This window comes from Pollicipes pollicipes, unplaced genomic scaffold (assembly GCF_011947565.3).
Source record: "Pollicipes pollicipes isolate AB1234 unplaced genomic scaffold, Ppol_2.1 Scaffold_4002;HRSCAF=4701_pilon_pilon_pilon, whole genome shotgun sequence".
NCBI classification, from domain to species: Eukaryota; Metazoa; Arthropoda; class Thecostraca; order Pollicipedomorpha; family Pollicipedidae; genus Pollicipes; species Pollicipes pollicipes.
The window spans coordinates 4,354,015-4,377,210 of record NW_023596420.1 but is presented as its reverse complement, the minus strand read 5'-3'; the positions used below and the strand labels follow the sequence as shown (position 1 = coordinate 4,377,210).

Genomic DNA, 23,196 nt, shown 5'->3' with positions numbered 1-23,196 from the left:
CCGTTGTTCAACGCTGTGCCTGTATTTCGCCACCTTCCCCAGGCATTGGTGATGACGAAGACTTCTCCGATTTCTGGAGGTTGTCCGGCGTCACGTCCTCCGCCCACATCCCCTTGATCGCCTCGACGAGCTGTGGCAGACATGGCATGTTCAGCTTCAGCTTCCACTTCATGTGAGCCCAAGATTCTCAATCGGGTTAAGACCTGGAGAGTTGCCAGCCTTTTCAGAACAGGGATGACGTTTTCCTGAAGGGCAGACATGATGCTACTGGCCCTGCGGCCGATATCTTGCGGCCGCATGGGGAGGAGTCGTGCATCAAGATAGCATCCCCTAGCGAAGGGTAGGCGGCCATTAAGTAGTTTTCCAGAACCTCGATTTTGCGCTTTACGTCCATCGTGGTGTTCTCTTGGCCGGAAGAGGGGGGGGGGGAAGGAGGGGAGGGGGAGCAGAACTCTCACAGGTCAGCCCCACCGAAGCAGTCCCAGCCCGTGACCAAGTCTGAGCGTTTACGCCCTGGATGGCGTGTCTCGCGCATGACACCATTTCACGGCGAGCGGACGCCCCCGCCCAGCCTCAGGTGTCGCGTGGTGCGGCGAAATATGGACTCGTCCCGCCACATCGCCTTCTGCCACTGCCCCGCAGACCAGTGACGATGCTCTTTGGCGAGTCTTAGTGTTTCTTCTTCCGCGGGGTTTTGAGTGGCCTCCCGCGCGGGAGCTCCGGGACGTTTCGGAGCGACGACGTTATTTGCGCTCCTGGACGTCCCTAGCGACGACTGCGCTCCCTTTTCGAAGCAGGCGTTATTATCCCTAGACTCCTGAGCACGACGCTGTTGAACAGCTGGTTTGCTACCTCAGTCGTCCTTGGTGGCCTGTGGTTTTGGTTTTGTGTCGCGGTAGGGACCCCGGAGAGGCCGTCCGTGACGTCATCCACACGAAGCCTGTTGAGTCATCCACCTGAAGCCTGTCGTCGACGATCATCCCATGAGTGTTCTGATAGATTGTAGGCAATCATGTTGGTCAATCTTAAAAAATATGACGGGCACCGGTAGTGTAATGGTTAGGCTGTGCATCTAGAGAACCGGAAGGTTCGGGGTTCGATTCCCCGCTGGGCCCGTCCTCTCTGCCAGGGTGAGAGGCAGGTGACGCCATGTAGTCTCAGCAGCTGAGTGCGTCGCCTGTCCCCAGTGACGACGGCGATGACAACACGAGCCTTCCGGTGTCTTGCGCAAGCACTTTCCGGGTATGCTTTTCACCTAGAGAGCAAGATGTATGTCAATTTCATCCGGAGTTAGAATTTTGATTGTTCAGTAGAATAACCAGACTTAAAATACACTGGCCATAGACCGATTAACAGCTGAGGTGCCCGGAGGGTGAGGGTGTGTCCAGGATTTCGTCAGAGGAGGGAGCGCATTTCACTGTGATGTCTCTAAAACTTGGTGCACACCCCCTCACAAACAGTCTCGGATTTCGGTCACATTATTTTCAGGTGGTTATTTTTTAAATGAGGAAGCATCTTCCTCTGCGCATGGCAGATGGCTGGACATTGTAGGTATGTGGTGTGTGTTGAATTTTTCCAGAGGCTGAGGGATGTCATCATTCTGAGCCAGTATTTCGGAGAAAATATGCCGAAGTGGACTTAAGTTGGGTCCTAAATGCCATCAAAGTCGGGCTCGAAAATCTAGCCATCGTCAACTTACCCACGACGAAACCAGAAAGATGTATTTTGCAGCTCGCTGACTTTACAGTGAATGGCAAGAAGCGAAAGCAGTAGCCTGGACAGGAAGTTTAAGGCGTAATGATTCAAGTGGGACGCAAATTTTGTGCTGCACGGTTTGGGTATCTTGACGGAATACCAAAAGGGCAAAATTCTTACTGAGAAATGCGATTCCAGCGATGCGAAAATGACATGGGCTGTATGTATTCACCAGCCGAGCGACGTGAAATGTGCTGCGCCGATATATTAGATACGTCAAATTATTTTGCACTCGGACGTAAAATTCATCAGGATGCGCGGCTGATGATACCAATGGCGAAACCGCCAAGAAAAGCCATCGTCTCATATGTCTTAAAGTTTTGCATTTGTATTTATTGGTCACGCCAGTACCCTACCAGATATGTTAGGCTCACACTCGGTTTTGTTGCAGGAAAAACGCATTTTTGCTGTTACTGTCCTCGAAGTTATCTCTCGTGTATGTGTTTCGAGCATTTAAAAAGGCGACTTAAGTGGCCTATCATCATCTAGGTAGGTACGTGGGCGACTTGTTCAGATTCTCATTCGTATGCCATTTAAGCCTCACATGCCATAAACCACAAACGATGCATCAAACCATAAACATGTTTGGGATGTCGATACGTAAGCTGTTTCGTAACGCGAAGCAGAACGACTTGTTAACTCGTCGTGTTTTTGTGCATACCAATTTATACAAATTCGGTTGCATGTGTCCAATTCAGCGGCGAATAGCTTCATTCGCACGTCATCCTTGCTCTTGTAGTTCGTGTTTGTCCGCTTATGGACATATTTAACTACTTTTGTTGCCTTACGTATATATATATATATATATGTGTGTGTGTGTGTGTGTGTGTGTGTGTGTGTGTGTGTGTGTGTGTGTGTGTGTGTGTGTGTGTGTGTGTGGTGCGTGCGTGCGTGCGTGCGTGCGTGCGTGCGTGCGTGCGTGCGTGCGTGCGTGCGTGCGTGCGTGCGTGCTTGCGTGCGTGCGTGCGTGCGTGCGCGCGTGTGTGTGTGTGTGTGCCCAGTGGCGATGGATGTTGGTATTTTCGAATGTGAATTGTTCCTTTATTTGTAACTATTTGTTAAAAGACATCTATGGTGCCAATTCAACAAAGGGTCGCCTCTGGAAATGCAATAGGGCATCCAACCCCCCCCCCCCCCCGAAGTCGCCCAATACAAGTGATTCACCGCAATTAGCTGTCATTATTTCGAGATATCAATGCTCCGGCTTCATACACTATGTTAAGCCTCTTTGACGGAAGCTAGAAGCTGCCAGAAAGTATACTTTTGCTTATATTGGATAGGAAAAAATAAAAGGAAACTTGAATTAAAAGACTGCAACACATCACTGTGGGCGCTGTTTCCGTTGGAAGTGGGCGCTTCAATGGTTCATTTTGTCTTTTCTTTACGAGAACAGTCAGGGGCGTTGCCAGCTTTTTTCGGGATATCCCGAAGATACTGTGCAGGCCATGGATTAAACCCATGCGTAGATCGAGGCAGGTAAAACATTTGCATGATGTATCCACCCTTTGCTTGCCTGGAGAAGCTCGTCCTTGCATTAAAATCCGCCAGCAAAAATTATGTAAAATGGTCCTTAGCATTCGCTCTCGCAGTCCAGGAGAAGATAACGCCGAAGCACGTTGTTGCAGTCTGCATGGGCCGCGAAGCGTCGGCCCTGCAGCTTCGACTTGATTTTAGTAACCCTTCGTCGAAGAGAGCCGGCTCAGGATTTCATCACAGTGGAGGGCACATAATTTTGTTGCCCCTGTATTTTGGTGTTCTTTAAAAATTAAGGTTTTTGGGTTCTTTAAATGATTTACTCGGATTTGTGCTGCTGTCATCGTATGTAGTTTTAGCTGGCGGTGAAAGGGGTTGGTTATTCGCGGCAACAACCTCGTACACTTAATTCGGCCACGGCTTTTGAATCTTGGTTTTGTACTGACGTGTTCGTCTTCAGCTTTGCCTTTCCTATATTGAATGCCGCTAACCTTCCGTCGCGGTTAAAACGTCCAAAGCAGTTGGCTTCAAATACGGCGTTATTTTTTAAGTGATGAGAGGTCACTAACATCTTTTTCGGCTTTGCAGATTCAAATTAAACAACCATCGGCTTTGGTATCGACTTTGACTTTGGCTTCATGTCATTGTCTTGGCTACGAGTTCTGCCTGGAAGCCAGGAGCCAGACTTCGTTTCCATACTTAACTTGGCTAATTAACTTGTACAAATGAGATTTTGCATCATATGACTTAAGCTGCTTTTAGACCAAGCCTCTGGCACTATGACCTATTGCCTTAAGGTACCATTTCAAGTCAGCAGGTCACGTGACACTAACCTGGCGCGGCAGAAACTGTACCCCTGAAGTGCTGGCATGCGGGACTAAGCGTGACATATTGGAGCGAACCGTCATATGACCGTGGTTCGCGGCGGTGTTGAAATGTAGCGCACAGACGGGAGCCCCATCCTCCAGCGTATTCGATTGCCATCGTATGCTAGGCGCTACAGGTAACCTTATTCCGCATGGCGTCTTTGAAATTGCAATGTCTCGTTTAACACTTGTGTGACTTGCCCCTTTTGTGTGTCTGAAAACTTGAAGGTCTTGAGTGTAGCTGATGCGTATTATTCAGATTCCACGGCTTCCCTTTGGCCTCTGAAGGTCGGCCAAAGCTCTCATGGGGCCGTTTCGTACTCTTTTTATTTTTGAGAATACCTGTGCCGCCCTCTTCACATTGTCAGTCACCAGGAACCTTCTTTTAACATACCGAGACGTTGTCTTTAGGACTGCCTAACCCAATGGACAATTTTCATGTTTTACGGGAATTCCTTCGGAATTTTGCCCATTCATTTACACCTTGGGAGTATTTTCAGACCCCCAAGCTTACCCTTTGCACCTTCGGATTTCTCCCCTAAAAAACAATTGGCCGTATTGGGGAACCCGCCGTTTCGAAACTATGCGCATGGTCAGGTTTCTTCGCAAAAGCCAATCAACAGCGCCTCAATAATTCTTTCGCTCTAGAAAACACCGCACAAAATGCATTGTTTCCATTCGTGGACACCCTTTTGTAGCATAACGAGGTGGTTGACACCCCGTAGAACCGGACTTTGAACTGTCCTGCCTCCGATGTGATGGATTTGTGATCACTACTAACAACCGCTGTCGCTGATCGGGTTTTCTATTCAAATGGCAGGCGGCTGGTATAGCCGCCACAATATTCTTACACATTTCTAACGTAGATCACCGTATCATATTCTGTATCTATAGATTCAGGCAATTATAACTTTTTCAGTAACACATATATTTCTACGTTAGTCATTCCGAAAACAGTGATCCCAAAAACACCAACAGGCCGAGGTCATCCAACAAAGTTTGTGTTTAAGGCTCGGCTCTGGTTTACGCAGTACTTTCATTACCGTAGGATTTTACGGGGTGGTAGCCAAAGGATGCATATAGGCTTAGTGTTTGCTGTTTCTAATGGTGGTGCCATATTCAGAAAGATTCCAATTACTTTGAGGTCCCTCCAATTTGGGTGCTTGAAGTGACAGTGGACAATGAGAAGCAATTTATGGACACGCGGCTGCCGGCTGCCCAGCACCGCGGGGCAGCTCCACATCCACTTGCAGCTCTGCTAAGGTTCACCACCCGGAACAAACTGTGGCGTCCAATTTGTCAGCCGGTATTTGCAGGAGCTAATGACGGACGCACCGGGCCGGCCATTGCGCCTCCCCTTCAGCCCCACCTGCGAATGCCAGTATTGACCGGCGGCGACCACCAGCAAATAATGGCATCCCGCTTCCCAGGCGGCCGCTGTCCCGGTCTCCCGGTCTGGATCGTTGGCAGCGCAGCCCTCTCGTTGGTCCGGCGCTGAGGCGGCCCGAGACCGGAGTGGTTCTCAGCTAGTCCAGCCCTCTCGTTGGTCCGGCGCTGTGGCGGCCCGAGACCGGAGTGGCTCTCATCTAGTCCAGCCCTCCCGGTGGTCCCTCGCTGTGGTGACCTGGGACCAGTCTCAGCTAGTGCAGGGCCATCGGTGGTCAGAATCCCTCGGCTGTCTAGGGCAGGAGCCCCTGGTGGCCGCATATTTTTCCTGCGCACTGGTAAAGGATGAGGAAGATCACCAAAACGGGTGATGACGGGTATTCCATATTTGGGACGCGATCGGTTCATGCTGGGGAAATCAAGGGCCTGCAACCACCAGACATGGAACTTAGCGTACACCACAGAGCTGCGCCGATCTCGTGAGATGATGCCACCTGCTCAGAATTCCTCAGGCTGAGCTGTAAAAATGCGTCATAAAGGAGAGAAGCTTTTGCCGCCAAGGTCATGGTCTGTTCGCAGGAACGCGCTTGCATAGGCTTAGGCTATGCCTCACCCATTTCCCTACATCGTGCTGTTGCTGAATGCCTTGGACTTTTTGCAACTGTTTCTGCTGCAATACGCTCACTATAATAGCATAATAATGATAATGATAACAATAACAGGATACGCCCTCTTCTCCCATCTCCGATCTGGTCGCACTGGACACTTTTTAAGACTTAACATAACTAAGAAAGGCCTTGAGCTTCTGGTTTTGGGGCATTGTCAGTATGGCGTTGTTATTGTGGAAGCAACGTTCCTTTAACATGCGACGAAGTACAGACATCAACAAGCTGGCGTTGTCTATATCAGCAAGCTCTAAGCTAGCATTGGCTATGTTGGCAAACCCGATGTTCAAGCTGTGCTCGTGGTCGCCATGAGCACAGGCCGTGATGTCTAGTTTTCTTGATATCGCCAGTGCTTGCTTGGCAAGGTCGGTACCTCGTGGCATATTAGGGGCTGAATATTGTAAAAATCAGAACTCGAAACTCACGTTCTTTTAGAGAAAGAATGCCCATGTGAATTTTGGTTGCGTGTTTGAATATCTGGTACGCTGCTGGTTATTTCCTGTAGTCATATTTACACACGGTTGGCGGTGGTTTGCCAGTGTCAGATTTTTATATATGTGGATATTTATATTATTTAACTAGATATTGGGACCTCACGTGTGACATAAGTGGCGATGAACAAGTCATCTAGATCCCAATTTAAACACCCTAGGGTATGTGCGACATGCTTCACTTTTGCACTTATATTTTCCAAACGTCACCTGCTTGAAAACAAGAAAGCGGTAGCCTCAAATGAAGGTATGACCAGAAGTACCTCTGTTTCACGATTAAACTATCTCACGTCGGAACTTGACGTAAGGTTGAAAGCTGCCCGTTACCAGAAACACCAACATCGTTACCTCAACTTATTTCGTCCAGCCGGCGTAAAAATGGCAAAATTTCGGCGAAGAAAGTATTTGAGCGGATTTGACATATTTTAGACGATGGACTCTGTATTTTTGCGACGACCACATGGGCGATGCGCATCGTCTGTGTAAACAAGACCATTGTCCCTTCCCAGATACTGCAGGATGAATTTGGCATTGAAATCGAAAGAGATTTGGCTACTTTTCACTTATTCGCTTTGCTTGTTGGTTGGTGTATCGTCAAGCTACTCTGTGTGTGTTTTCATTGCACTACAATTAATTTGGCCACGTGCATCCAGCCTTAAGAATGCCGGATTTAGTCATGAAATCGGAAGTCTGTTCTGGAGTAGGTAATCCTACTTAGGTGACTAAAGCGAATGGAACGTTAGATGAAACCCGTTTTTCTCGTGAGAACGGCTGATTTGGTGAACACCGAAATCCATATTTGAAAGGAAGTCCAGAATTGGTAAGGCCATCGAAACTAGGTCAATTTAGAAAAAGCGTCAATTCTTCACCCATTGCTAGTTCCATAAACATGACAGAACCGAAGGCCACGACGCCCCTGATTTCCATGAATCCTTGTAGCGACCTCAGGATCCCGAAACACAAAATTACTGAAATGCATTTGTGTGCTAGGGCCCCCTGGAGCGGATCGTGGCGCGTGATCGTATCACCTCCTTCACCCGGGTCGGCCGATCCCATTGGTGCCATGTAAGACCGTTACCCTGCGCCGCGACGTGCCAGCTGCAATGGAATGGGGTACCGGACGCTTATTAAAAAAGGTGGACTTACAATTTTTGCTTCCCTGAACAGGCTGTGCAACGTATCTATGTGTTGCGAGGGCAATACGCTCAAGCCAGCTTTGAGTATAAGACAGCTTACAAGTTCTAAATTAGGGTCGTAGCTGAGGAGGACGAGGACAGGACGAAGCCATGTGAGCGTGACCTTTCTGTACCCTTCTGACCCTTCTAGGGTATGCACTTAAGATGTAGGTCGATTTCGCGGAAATCTGATCCAAATTCGTGGGAGCTGTTCGATTCTATGTTATCGAGACATGAATTAAGGTCGCGTGGTTGGCGGCACAGCTATCAACGCCGATAGCGTCGCCTCTTCCCACGACGAAGCAAGGGGTCCTCTTGTGTATCCCAAACTGGAAGAGCCTGAATCTTGTCTTCTCACACACCTGTGCACTATTGTCACTGTCCCTGCATCCCTATGTTAGACAACTTGCCAGCGTGGATGGTCTGGCGAAGGTTCAGCGCCTTTTGATCGGATTCCTTTCACTCACTGTCTTGGGCATGACGCTAAATTTTCCAGCTGCTAAGGGTTTGGGGCCTTATAGCACTTATGATGCACTAGCTTGTCGCTTCTCCACCGATACAGATAAGAAATATGGCGTCCGAAGCGTCAGTCGGACAAAGCGTTGCCGAATACAAGTCGCTGCGGTTCAAACCATGATGGAATTTATCCTTGAAGTGGGATTGCCGTAAAGCCGGGTTCAAGCTATAACACACAGTTTCCTATAACCTATCTTAACATGCTCCATGATTTTGTAAATCGATCGTGATCTAGCAAGACACCTGAATTTGTCCTTGGTGCCACATTCCTTTTTTCTTCTTTGTGTCGGCAGCTATATTTTATAGGGTCAAACCTCTTCACTGCCTTTGTAGGGTCACGCGTGTGCGCACCACGTGTGCACGCTTTAGCTAAAAACTCGCCACCCGGAAAGCAGCTCTGTTCAGTTATCGTCACCCCACGAGCGCAGAAGATGTCAATCACCCTGGTGGAAATGTGCGGTGCTTTTGTGCCCAGCCTGAGACCGTTCGAACGCGCCCTGCCCCGCGCGGGCTGGTGCCGCGCGGCGGGACGAGCCGGCGCCCTGCCCCGCGCGGGCTGGTGCCGCGCGGCGGGACGAGCCGGTGCCCTGCCACGCGCGGGCTGGTGCCGCGCGGCGGGACGAGCCGGCGCCCTGCCCCGCGCGAGCTGGTGCCGCGCGGCGGGACGAGCCGGCGCCCTGCCCGCGCGGGCTGGTGCCGCGCGGTGGGACGAGCCGGCACCCTGCCCGCGCGGGCTGGTGCCGCGCGGCGGGACGAGCCGGCACCCTGCCCCGCGCGGGCTGGTGCCGCGCGGCGGGACGAGCCGGCGCCCTGCCCCGCGTGGGCTGGTGCCGCGCGGCGGGACGAGCCGGCGCCCTGCCCCGTGCGGGCTGGTGCCGCGCGGCGGGACGAGCCGGCGCCCTGCCCCCGCGCGAGCTGGTGCCGCGCGGTGGGACGAGCCGGCGCCCCGCCCCGCGCGGGCTGGTGCCGCGCGGCGGGACGAGCCGGCACGGCTGCTCGACTCAGATTCGGACGCCGTGGCGCCGCCGACGCCGCCACTCCCCGTCAGGGGCGACGGGAAGTGGCACGTCTAGTGCCGCCGTCGCCGTCACCGCCGCCGCCGCTCCTGAGCCGTGTTGATCACCAGCAAACACGGAGCGCATACCACTTGGGCAAACGGGATGCGCCGGCGGGGCGGCGCCGCCCGATGGCGCGCCAGGCTCTGCGGGGGCGGGCTGCGGCCGCAGCGCTCGTCTGAACACGGCTCGCCGGGCTGTGGTCAGACCAGTGACAGGTTAAGTTCCCCTGCTATGGGCTCACAGCCGAATAGATGGAAGGCAGTGCTTAACGGGCCACTCGGCACATGTGTGAGCCGTGCTGGACGGCTGGGTGGACGATGCTTCACTGCCGGGTGATCAGTGCTGGATCACTGTGTAAGCAGTTCTTCGCTGCTGGATGAGCGATGCTAGGCTGCTGGGTGAGCAATTCTGTGCTGCCGGGTGAGCGGTGCTGGACTGCTGGGTGAGCAATTCTGTGCTGCTGGATGAGCGGTGCTGGACTGCTGGGTGAGCGATGCTAGGCAACGGCTGTCGGACGAGCGAGTCGGGTTTACCGGGCTGTATTGATCTTCGTGCGGGCGGGCGCTCTACCGGTCCGACGCTCTCTCGGCCTGCTGCTCTGCCTCACTGCTACTCTGTTCTGCTATGCTATTCGTCTATTCGGTGCTGCGCTGCTTCGTCCGGCGCCCGCCACTCTGCGACCACGCTGTGTGCTGCTCCACCGTTCTGCAGCTCCGCTATTCTCGGCCCGCTGCTTTCCTGTTCTACTGGGGGTTGTGCGGACTGTTGTCTGCCTGGACGGTCACTGCTGTCCTGTTTTGGTGTCCGCTGCTCTGCCGCGCTGCCACTTCGTTGCTCCGCTATTCCCTCATCTCCTGCAGTGTTCCACTTCCGTGCTGCATTGCCGTGTCGCCGTCCTGTTATCTGTCCGCGTTCCGCTGTTGAGAACGCCTGTCGCTCGCTGCGTGCTTTCTGCTGCACCACCGCCCTGCTCTGTTGGTATTTGGCTGTTCTGCTTCTATTTTGTCGTGCCGCCCTGCTTACCGTTGCAGTGATGCTCTTCTATGCGCTGTTCTGCTGGTTTTCTGTTCGATGTTTTGCCGCTTTGCCGATTGTGCGACTTTAATGTACTGCCGTTCTGCTGTTCTTTTCTTTTCTGCTCTGATTCTTTGATGTTCCGGTGCTCTGCTGTCCTCCTGCTCCACTCGTCGTCGTCTGTCGGTCACACCTGCTCCACTGTCGGCTACTAGGGCATGCCTAGCCCGCTCATGGCCTGGTGAACTCGGACGCTCTGCTGCCCTACTGTTCTGTTCGTTCGCCGGCTACTTGAACGTGCCTGGCGGGTTGATGACCTGGTGAACCGAGGCTGGTGGGCCGAGCCAACAAACTGTATTGTGACCAAAGGGTCAGGGAATTACTGGCTGCAGCTGACACAGCCAGACCCAGGCTCACAAGGTATCTGGATCAAGGTTTCAGCTAGCTGAGTTTTAAGTGTTTCTGAATATATGAGGGTAATGGCAGTCGCATCCGGCATGAAAATTAGGATTGGCCAGCGCCAAACTATTCTCGGCCGGCGTCAGGGCGTACCAGTCAATGCTGGACATCGGTCGGTCGCCGTGTCTCGATTAGTGCTGGGCGTCGGTCGGTTGTTGTGTCCCGATTGATGCTGGGCATCGGTCGGTTGTAGTGTCCCGGTTGGTGCTGGGCATCGGTCGGTCGCCGTGTCCCGGTCGGTGCTGAGCATCGGTCGGTCGCCGTATGCCGGTCGGTGCTGGGCATCGGTTGGTCACCGTGTCTCGATTAGTGCTGGGCGTCGGTCGGTTGTTGTGTCCCGATTGGTGCTGGGGATCGGTCGGTTGTAGTGTCCCGATGGGTGCTGGGCATCTGTCGGTTGTAGTGTCCCCATTGGTGATGGGCATCGGTCGGTTGTTATGTCCCGGTCACTGCTGGGCATCGGTCGGTCGCTGTGTCTCGATTGGTGCTGGACATCGGTCGGTTGTTGTGTCCCAATTGGTGCTGGGGATCGGTCGGTTGTAGTGTCCCGATTGGTGCTGGGCATCGGTCGGTTGTAGTGTCCCGATTGGTGCTGGGCATCGGTCGGTTGTAGTGTCCCGGTCAGTGCCGGACTTCGGTCGGTCGCCGTATCCCGATTGGTGCTTGGCATCGGTCTGTCTTACTGTCCCGATTGGTAGAAGGCATCGGTCGGTTGTAGTGTCCTGATTGGTGATGGGCATCGGTCGGTTGTTGTGTCCCGGTCAGTGCTGGGCATCGGTCGGTCGCCGTGTTCTGATTGGTGATGGGCATCGGTCGGTTGTTGTGTCCCGGTCAGTGCTGGGCACCGGTCGGTCGCCGTGTTCTGATTGGTGATGGGCATCGGTCGGTTGTTGTGTTACGGTCAGTGCTGGACATCGGTCGGTCGCCATATCCCGATTGGTGCTTGGCATCGGTCGGTCTCACTGTCCCGATTGGTGGTGGGCACCAGTCGGTTGTAGGGTCCCGGTCAATGCTGGGCATCGGTCGATCGCCGTGTCCCCACTGGTGCTAGGCGTCGGGCGGTCGCCGTGTCCCCAGTGGTGCTGGGCATCGGTCGGTCGTAATGTCCCGATTGGTGCTTTACATCGGTCGGTCGCTCTGCCCTGATTGGTGCTGGACATCGGGCGATCGCCCTGTCCCGATTGGTGCTGTGCGTGGGTGGAAATTTCCCTACACCCCTGATTGCCATGCGTAAACAATGAATGACGACTTATTTAATGACTATGAGCATGATTGGCTGCTTCTGATTCACGAGCGACTGTTGCAGCTCAAAACATCTGAATGAAACAATAAATGACGTTGATGAGAATCGGTCAAGGACCAGTCTGCCTTGGGGGGATTACTGTGATATCCGCTTCTCGGCACCTTCTGAGTCGTTTTTCATGGCCCAATGAATAATCGAATGAAGTAATGGATACAATGACTATTCTATAGCAGCTGGATATAGTGACTTTTACTTTCTGGGCAAATATGTTATCGCGAAGTTTATTCAAAACAAGAACACCACGGCCGGATCGCGCTTTGCCAGTACAGATGCAGGATAGGTGAGGACATGACAGGGTATGGGGGACATGAAAGGGCCAAAATATGCGCACCATAAGCCGTCTACCATTGGGCCAGGTAAGAAATAGGCCAAGTGAACAAGTAAGATATCGTTAGGGCCACGGAACCGTATCAGTTATTGAAGACTCTTTCCAATGGCAAAACTGAATGGCATCCAACGGCAAAATTGAATGGATGAAGCTAGCTAAGTTTGCCGCCGCTCAGCTCACGCCTCCAGCCAGCTAACACTGACGTCCGGTAAATATGTAAACTATGAAGTGGAAACTGAAGGGTTATGACGGGAACTGGTCTGTTTGCGTGTCCTCAAAATATCCTCAGACTTGAAAAATCTCTAAACTTGGCGGTGCGCCACGTTCACATCTCCCCGCGCATACTAATGATCGCCGTTTGGTCATTGATCGGTTGTGAATGAGTCAGCTCGCCCACAGCCGCGGAGGATGACGACAGTCTTGTGCTCCCGTCAACCTGTTATTATGTGGCTGCCAGAGGACGTCGGTCGGCATTTCGGTTACACCTCCAGTTGGCATAGACAATGCATCGCGTCAGGCGGAAGGGAAGTGGAGGGGATCGATGTCTCGCGATCCGCCGCCGGATGCACCGCATGGACTCACGCCCTTCCCCAGCGGACTCGCTGCCGGATGGGCGTCATAAAAACGGCACCGGAATTGAGGGTCAGCGACGCGTGCTCGCGGGGCCGCTGCAGGAACGCTGCGTCAGCGCCCACTGCGGTCGCTGCGATGCGCCCGGCAGGCGACGGGCTGCCGAGGGCCGGCCTCAGCCAGGTGGCGGACTGGGTTCCGACGCGCCCCACCTTCCTTTCATGGATGCGTTTGTGTTGTTGGGGGAAGACGTACGGACTCTAAAGGAGGCGCGAGACTCGGGGCCACGAGCCGCGTCCGCTCTGCACTCCCAAGCCGAATATCGTGCTCGACTTTGCCGCGGTGTGCCAAAAGCTGGCCGAGATGTCATTGCGAGGAAAGCCCAAGGTCGCTCTCCGGCGCCAGCGGCGTATCCCGTCAGCGACGCTATAAACTGCTTTGCTCTTAGTGATATCTTCATGGGATACGTGGCGTTTGGTGGGCATGATCGCCTATTCGTCAAACGTGTGCCCCGTGACGCGGGTGGGTTTAAAAAGTTATGCAAAATAGGGATGGCTCAAAGCGAGCACAGTGGCAACAGTGGTAACGTGGGCACCGCGGGCACAGCTAAAATGTCACGGTAAAAGTGGCGCCACAGTCAGCTCGCGTGGCAACGGAGAGGGAGAGGGAGAGGGAGAGGGAGAGGGAGAGGGGAGAGGGAGAGGGAGAGGGAGAGGGAGAGAGAGAGAGAGAGAGAGGAGAGAGAGAGAGAGAGAGAGAGAGAGAGAGAGAGAGAAGAGAGAGAGAGAGAAGAGAGAGAGAGAGAGAGAGAGAGAGAGAGAGAGAGAGAAGAGAGGAGAGGATAGAAAGAGGGAGATACGAGGGATAGAGGGGAGATAGAGAGGAGAGAGAGAGAGTGGGGGGGGGGGGGGGGTTTGGGGGGGGGGTGCGGGGAGCGCAAGCGGGAGCGGGAACACAACGATGGCGGTACACACGTGAGAACAGGTGGTGGAAGTTCAAGGCGTGACTTATGTTCAGATATATACGTGGTACATATTCAGAATGTGTAGAGCCATGGTTGCGTGGTCTTGCCCTCATCTGAACAAAATCGACGGACTGATTCGATACTACATTTTGTTTTGTGCATAATAGGACTGGGAGTCCAACGCTTTAGCAGCCCATCTATAGGGACGGAAGAAGGACATCAGATGGGAGTCACGCGATTCATCAGTCCTATAGGGTTATGCATCATCATAGATAATCATATGTGTGTTGTCGAGATGTACATGTATGTTAAAGCGAATGTTCCACATTGGAAGATATCGAGGTAGGCATCAGATATGATGGGGAAAGCTTACTTGTAACCATTGTTAAGCTTTCAAGGTCCAAAATCGACGCTAAGTAGCCAAATTTTAAAGTTTGTAAAATGCGCCCCATTACGTCATTGTTTGATGGCGCCATGGAATGATTCAATGACGACAGCAATACCTGGCAGCATTTGGTAGCCATACCTAAAGAATACCTCGAAACACACGAAAGCTGACGCCAACCGGCCATTTTCGTCGCGGGGGTTATGTCGGGTTGCGGGATAGTGGGTGGTTTGTTTGTGGATTTTTTGTCTTGTGCCGCACGTAAGAAAAGCTTTCGTGGACTGTTTGACATACGAAACGTAGCGATCACCAGCTTTTATGCCAGATTATTAATATGCAAGCACGATATGCTGCGCTGCTGCTGTTGCTGCTGTGGTGTTGATGATTTTGTCAATGCTTTATTGTCGACCCATCGTTGCTTGCAGTGCTGTAGTCCTGACATTGATATCATATGATCTGCCTACTAGTTACTTTCTTTATTGTTTGTAACTGGAAATGCAGTGTCATGCGAAAATAAAAAAGACGCTTGTAACGTTGCTATGAATTGATTGTCAAAGCATTGCTATTGCAATGGTAAAGATGATAAGGCTTGGGTACCAATAAAGTTTTCGTTGCTTTGGATTATTTATGCAATTAATAGTTAACCTCGATATAAACATTGTGGTGCAAAGACATTTTTGCTATTGATAGTCGTTTGGCATCATTAAATCCGTTGTTACCAGTCATTCATAAATCATAAGCTGCTGCCGCATAGGCTTGACATAGAGAAGTCAACCAATGTGGTACATTGTGTAAAGGCATGGATCAACAGCGTCATTATGGCACTGCGTCAGTGCTGTACTGTGGCATGACATAATCAGCAACAACATTGTTTTTGCACTGCAATCCATGCTGCTTTCATAATAAATTCCATCATGAAAAGGTGGGTGAAGCGAGCGCTTATGTATTGACTCGCCATACGACATATGACTAACCAAAAGCACATGATACAATATACAAATCACCTTCAGCAAGCAGACAACAATAAGTGGCATCACTTGCTCAGTCTGTCGTGGGAAATTACAAAACGTAGGTGACAGAGATGCAAACACATCTTCCACTTCCACAGTCATGCAACATGCTGCAGCCATCAAGCTACTTCACTAAACAAAATAACAGAAAATTTTGCATGTGGTGAAATGACACTGCAAACATGCTGACCTTGCACAAGGTTTGATACATAACAAGTGCACGTAGTTATGGTTGGATGGGCAAAATGCAAGGAAGTGATGAAGCTGCCAGTGCACACAAAGCTCATGATAAAAATATTATTAAGTGCTATCCTAGACACCAACAGCAGTACTTTTCCACCTTTCTCAGCAACCAGCATCTCACGCAAGTTGCAGCGACTATGACATTGATGGCTTACGAGCGATGCTCGCCTGCATACATAGCTTGTTAAGGCCGCGCAAGGTGCATCAGTATTAATGCAGCTCTATATTTTCAGAATTATTTAGGGAAAGACAATTTTGCAAAGCGACATAATGTGAGCCTATACTGAGCATGTCTATTAATGAGCTGCACGCACCTTCCCCTACTGCTAAAATGAATTGCTGATATAATGATATGCAATGGGTTAATTGCATGCTGTAATGCCTCAGTAGGCTCAAAATGTTGGCAAGATCATAATGCTTGCCTTTGTACACCCCTGCAACATATATGCTAGTGTTTCTCTTAGTTTGCCGGCATTTCTTTGTCATTTTCAAACGCAAACATAAATATAGGGGCAGGTATCAATATATCACATTTAAGTAGGAGTCAGCAGACCTAAAGAATGTCAAAACAATGTTCTCTCTCAGAAGTACAAACCTCGCACACACACTCCTCATCACATCAAGATCAACACAAGCCACTGGCGCACACCATCAGCGATCACACACATTTTAAGCCGTCGATTCACATTCTTTTGTCTAATAAGTTTGATATCACAATTGCACAGCTCCCGGGGCTATCAAATTGCAGGTTTTCTCGCAATTCTCGCACAAATGTTCAGTTATAACACTGCATTTCATCGTGACCTCCCTTCACAACTAAGTCCCAACGGGGGGTTCATGGCAATGCAGCTCAAGAGGTTGTACTTGTAGAACAAACTTTTTTCCTCAAGATTTAGATTTGTGGTACAATATGTGTGAAATATTTTGCGAAATACATATCTAAACTTACTGTGATTTTTCCCGAATTTCAAAATGCCTTGCTAACTCATAAACCCGTGCAAGGTTCTGTGCTCCGGAACGCAAGGCGCCAACCGAGCTGTCTGTTAGAAATACGTCAGTGGAAGAAGAAAAGACGCCAGGACGGGACAAAAGACAGAGTTTTGTTGCAGACAGTGGCGTTTTTTTTTCTATAGCATTGACCTGTGGCCTGGAAATACGAAAAAATGACCCGTTCACGACTTCTGCCGCACAAGTTGAAAGTGCTCACGCTTACGTTCGCGACGCGCATTCATCAGCGAAATCTTGCTAACAGCCAATCATCTTCCGCGTATTGTATCATACGTGCCGCATCATCGCTTTTGCGAATGTATGAGCGGCCATGCTGTTTTGACCATAAGCAGAGAACAGCCTGTAATATGACCGCGATCGCATGACGTTTCTTTGACGCCATTAATGCCAAGGCAACTTTGAAATAGTCTCCCGATAAACCTTTTCGCACTTTTGCCGGCGTGTACCTCAGGAGCCAGATGGTTTTGGGTCTTAAAAAGAACATAACCGTGAACTACATCAAAAGATCCTCAAGATGGCTATTTCAGTTCAAAACGCCATACAAGTGTGGAACATTCCCTTTAATGTTGTTGGGTGGGGTAACGGAAGGGCTTCTCCAAGCACGGGGTACTTACAAGGCAACAGCGGAAGACACTGTTAGCGAGGAACGAGCAGCGGATTAAAGCGGATGGTGAGGAAACGCCATCGTTTCGCTCCTAATGCTAGATATTTGGTGGCAAAGACTCCGTACCTACGTCAAAAATACGGCGTGAAAAGCACGTTTACGAGGAAATGCAATACGAAGAAGTGTGAAGGGAAGTATGACGTGTACCAAGACAAAATGCGATGCAAAGCAATGCATGCGCGAAAAACTGTGTCACACGCAGTTGAAATGCGAAGAAATACGTCTGCCAAAAAAAGAAGAAAAAAACTAGTTGAAATATTGTCGGAAGAAAGTTTTACGGATCCAAATATTTGGTATAAGGAATTTTTGCGAATAAGGATTGGCTTGCAGTGATGTGTGACGCGAAGATGTGCGTATAAATATGTCAAAAACCGTACGTGGGTGTGGGTATGGGTGTGACCGGGAGGTGCTGATTGAATTCCAAATTTTTGGATCCCAGTTGTTCCTAATTCCAAGGCGAAATTAGACGGGCGGGAACAAAAATCTTTGGATTTAGATATTTCTTCTTCTTCTTTTCATTCGATTCCAGTGTGAGAGCGCGGCGACGCGAGTAGTCACTAGGGTTTTTGGTTGTAGACAGTGGTAGAAGTTGATGCTTACAAAATTAGAAATTTTGGGACAACCTGATTTTTGGAAATTGTTTGATTGGGCAGCTTGCCCTTCTTTGGACTTTAGGATGAACTTCAGAAAGAACTTTGAGAAAACGGCACCTCTGGCGTGAACGTGCTGGTGCGCGCGCTGATTCGGTCCGGGAACCGCGTCCCGGAACGGGTCGGAGCGCGCGTCCGCAGTCCGCAAACTGGCGCTCACGCTCTACTTCTATCTGAGGGGGAGGGTTTAACCCGCTCCAAAGTCATTCCAGGTGCAATGGGAGGGTCAAGTAGAGAACGTTCTCCGGCATGTCCGATGCTACGATGTAAGAAAAAGCAACTTCTGGAGCTGTGACGCGTTGTCTATTCTGTTGCAGTGTGACGAGAAATTTCGTTCTCTTCATGGCTTATATTTTGCTGCTGTTGAAAACAGGATCGAAACATTGATGAGCTCGCGTTTGTCGTGGGATCACCCGCTCACTGTAAAATTTTGAATTAAAAGCGCGATGAAGAATACAACAGTTGTCAGCCATGGCAGAGTGCGCCAGGCCAGTGCCTGGTGCATGGAGCGCTCAGTGAGTTGCGGTTTTAGCTAGCGCATCGAGTCACGAGCATGATGGCTGGCATGGCGTGCTACTGTGTGCCTCGCTTTAACCGCGTCGGTGGTTATTCTCTAGCAGTGACTGTAGTAGTTCCAGTGGCCGACCGCTGATGTGTGCCGTCGTCGACAGGAGCTAACCCGGGGGCGGTTCTGATGGGTGCACCATGCGACTCGGTCGGCCGGCCCGGACCATGATCGGCGTCTGGACGGCGCTGCTCCTCATCCCGGCCGCCACCGGTACGTGACGTCACATGATGCCAGCCCGATCAATCCAGGCTCGGCTGCAGGGCAGCCCACGTCAGCGGGGTGGCCGTGTGGAGCGCAGGCTTCAACGTGTTGTATCGCGGCGCGCGCTCATGTTGGCGTGCGTTTTGTATCCGTGCTGCTTCAATGGTCGGTGTTAAAGCAGGCAGGAAGTTGGCTGTCGCCGTACATTTACATGGCCACACAAATGGGGTGTGATTGAGAGGTGTCGTTTGGGGCTGTGCCCTAGTCGGTGACGATGTAGGGTCACCCACCCACACATGACACGCGTGGTCTCCACCCCAGCCCAGCCGCTAGAATGGTGAGCGTTAGTCCCGTCTCACCGCTACTCGTCCAGCAACTCGTGGTAAATCAAGATTCAGGCAGACATTGCATTGTCCCTTAGTACTCATTACATAGCGGCATAAGAAGTGCTAACAGAGCAAAATATCCACTTGCTAAATATTGACACACAAGATCGATCGCATAATATCGCGTGGAAAATATCGGCCTGCAAAATAACATCAGGCAAACAAGACACGGAAAATATCGTCACTGCAAAAGATAAACGCGCAAACTTTCGACACGCGCCTTGCTGACTCCGCCAAATGTTCACGCGTAAAAGGTAGACACCGTAAAAATTACACGTTAAACGTGCACGTGCTATACATCAACTATGCAAATACTTGATTCAACCTATTCAAGGCACGAATCTCGATACGTCTGACAAAAAACGTACGGCTACGGCCACTAAAACTCCTTGATGTCTGATGGTTGATTTATGTCTCTCGCAGGATGCTGAGGACAACAGAATGGAGAAACAAATCGCTGCATTCAACACACATAGGGAGAATTGGTTTTGATCTATGTGCGTAGTATTTTTTGCAACTGTGCACGACGAGTCTCATCAACAGTGCTTTATTTTTGGTTTCTGGCGCGGGCAAACACGGACCAGTGGGATCCGTTAGTATCTGGCATTCTGGCAGTTCAAAATCATAGCAACGGTTTGTGTTCTGTGCAACTACTGGTGAAGGGGGTCACCGCGGACATGCACTCCCAATGGGCGGCACCTACTTACAATCTGTTACTCCAGGACCCCAGGCAGAATACCTAGTTCTCTGTGATGTTGGGGCTTGCCGACACCCTCAGCTGCTGCGGTCGTGTGGCGTCGCCTGCCTCTCACTCTGGCGGGATGAACGGACATGGAGCGGAATCGGACCCCGAACGTCTGCTCTCCCAGATGCTCCCAGCTTAACCACTACACTGACTGGACCGGACCCGGCTCTGTAGATGTCATACCTGGCCTCCGTGGATATCATTGTTGAACTCGAATAAAGGCATGCCAATTAGAACCAGTCAATTTTTTTCCGTTCCGTTTTTTTCCGGTAGGCTCAGATTGTGCCCCAAGTAATGTTTTCATGCTGCTTCCTAACCGCCAGCGGCAGTGGCACGCAGTTGTGACTTCTCATGGAATTCACCTGCACATTTTGCTGAAATAAGCTCAATGGAATGTATATTTTCTGGAAAGCATTCAGTTGCAAGGGCAGGACATGGAATGGGAGGTTTTGTGGCACAGTTTTTGTGAATGTTAGGCTAAAATAAAGATGCGGATCCATCTATATAATCATACTCATTGCAAACGCTTGTTTTGTACCCAAAGGTCTCTACCATGGCAACGACGAAACGCCCGCCGTAATGATACGTGTAAATGCAATGTGACGGACGCTGAAATGGTGTGCAAAGGCATGTGTAACATGCATAGCAAGCATGAAAGTATTTTATTGTTACAAATAAAGCGAACTGGCTCAGACATTTTCAAACATTTTAGGGAATAGACCAAAAGACTAGGCTATGCCCTGAATAAACCAGACTGTCTAGATAAACTAGTCTATGCCCAAGGCATGAACTAGTTTGGGGCATACTTAACAGTGCAAATTTGGGTTGAAAATCTAGTTGGCCATTTGGCAACTTCTTTTTAAATCCTGATGAGCACGACTGAGGTGGATGGTTTTCAATAGGTCATTTAAGGTGATCCGAGGTCGTGTATGACTTTGACTCGGAATTATCTTGTCGATAAAGGACCTTGCCCATGCATTATGATGAACCCAACGGCTAGGGAATACAGTAGAAATACTAGGTAAAGCCGGGCAGAAGCCACAACACAGAGCCTATTTGATGACGCTGGCCAACTGGCGTTTTTCAAATAGGAATTTAGGATTTACCAGCTTCCGTATAGTTATTTTATTGAAGAATATTGCAAGTATATTTTGTGCGCACAGAATAAAGTACTATGTATTATGTTTCATACGAATTGTGAAATTGTTCAACCTATGTAATCGACGTTGTTATCTGGAATTTGTTTTACATTAGATTTTGGCTACCTTGGATAACCATTTCGGAAATAAGTAAATCATATACAGCTGATTGAAAATTGATTGATTGATTGATTGATTTGAGGAACCTATAATCGTTGGATTTATAACTAATTAATGAAGTACGTGTGATACGCGATTATGATTTGGCCATTTGTTTATCCTTTGGATTTCTGGTCTTTAGTTAATTATCTTCTCTTTGATTCTGTAGTTTGATGTTTGATATTTAATTCTAGTGATCGTTGTAAAAAAATTAGTTTGAAGTTTTGGAGCTATGTCAGTTGACCATGGACCCGGCACTGTGTTTATGGAAGCTGTCATGCTACCCTGCGTCTATGGAGGTTTTCATAATACTTGAGTTGGATCAGATGGCGAAAGTTTGTCATGATTTTTAACACTTTTTACCACTGTTGTTTTTCTTAAAGTCTTACATAACATGCCAGCATATATTTTGAATGCTTTGCTTGACTGGAGCTTTGTGTGGCGGAGGTTTTTTTGCGTTGGGTTTGCATATTTGTTTCCACTTTTTGGTCTTAGTTTAGCTTATTCATTTGTGATGCATTATCATGGGTTTGCATTATTTATAGCATATTAATTGGCAGTTTGGCTAGTTACTTGGTCTGCATTTATTGCGTGGCCAATATGAACCAGCGTATCGGAGATCCCTGTTGCGCCAGTCGTGGTATCCGGCCCCAAAAGCGTGGAAGAATAACAATGTTTATTATCACATCTGTAGGACGAATATGATGGTTGCTAGACCCTGCATCCATGTTTCTCGACGGGTCGGTTACAGATGTTTTCTGCCGCGACAGATGAGACGGTGCTTCATCTCTAGTCTATGCGACGATGCCAGAGCGGCCGATCATGCTCAGTTGAAAAACTAAACAATTTTACCCATGCATCAAAAGAAGTTTAAGTTAATCTAGACACCCTGGAAAGCGCTGTTAATGGTTTCCTGAGTCGCGTTCATGGGACTCTTGGGCACTGTGGCTGGGATGGTCATCTGTTGTAGCAATTCACTAGAAGGGAGTGTTCCACATTTATGTGGGATTTTGAACTGACAGCACCGAAAGGTCTTCAAGATGGCTATATCTTGAGGACCTTTCGGTGCTGTTCACAATCCTGTCCGTCTTGAGACCTGAGCCCCTTTAGTTTCTGAGCTACACGCGCACGAAAATTGGGAAAGGTTTTTCGAGACGGCATTTCAGTTACCTTGGCATTCGTGACGTCATGACAACATCATTAAAATCCTGTCGTTCCATAAGCCCCCGGGTGATCAATATCAAAAATAATATTATTGCCGAGGCGTTCATGAGCGCAATTTCCAGGTCTAACGGTCGTCAATTGGCTCTCAGTCGTTGTTGTGCAAGGTACGATGACGTAATCAAACCATGACGCATTGAGGAGGATATTTGGTAAACAGATAAATTGTGTTGCCAAGAGCAGCCTTTCTCACTTTAAAGGTATTCCAAAGTTATAAATGGGCCTGTTCAATCATATAGAATGTTTGCTTAAATATCCTGAAATATGAAACATGCCCTTAACTCATTTCCGTCATCATTTTCGGTTCATCATCATTGCATTCCGTTTTCTTCAGTCCTTTATATCTCTTTGTAACACAGAAATGCCTCGCTGCTCTTAGGGTGTGGGAACTACCGCCACAACCCCGGTACTGACTAGATAGTGTGTTTCGAATTCGTAGTCTTCCACGACCACCAGCGTGTTGTAAGTTTGGCAACTGTCGAGGTTACCTCATTTAAAGCCCAGGGTGTGAAAGCATCACCAGTGTATGACAAGCTGATGTAGTACAGAAAGTATGCTGTCGTATGCTAGTGCGACTCAGTGATCTTGATCTCGGCAGGTCCGAACTAGATCTGCCATAGGCTTAACAAAATGACTTTGTGAATCGGGCACAAATGAATGCTTCCGCACTGTACCCAGTTTGACAGAACACGGGAACGACGCGTCTGAAAATGACTTACGCACATGTAGGGCATACCATCTACACAGGGGTTTCATTAGTTTCATCCAGCATAACATGTGTACGGGTGTTTCAT

The 23,196-nt window shown here is 49.8% G+C and overlaps 1 protein-coding gene across 1 annotated transcript in view; it reads left to right on the top strand.

Moving 5' to 3' along the window:
• Positions 1-23,196, top strand: part of LOC119093416 (protein turtle) — a 93,249-nt gene that overhangs the window by 25,262 nt on the left and 44,791 nt on the right. The window contains exon 2 of the mRNA XM_037216371.1: positions 18,655-18,761. Coding sequence (XP_037072266.1) covers positions 18,689-18,761 — 73 coding nt within the window. The 5' untranslated portion in view covers positions 18,655-18,688. The remainder of the gene's footprint in view (positions 1-18,654; positions 18,762-23,196) is intronic.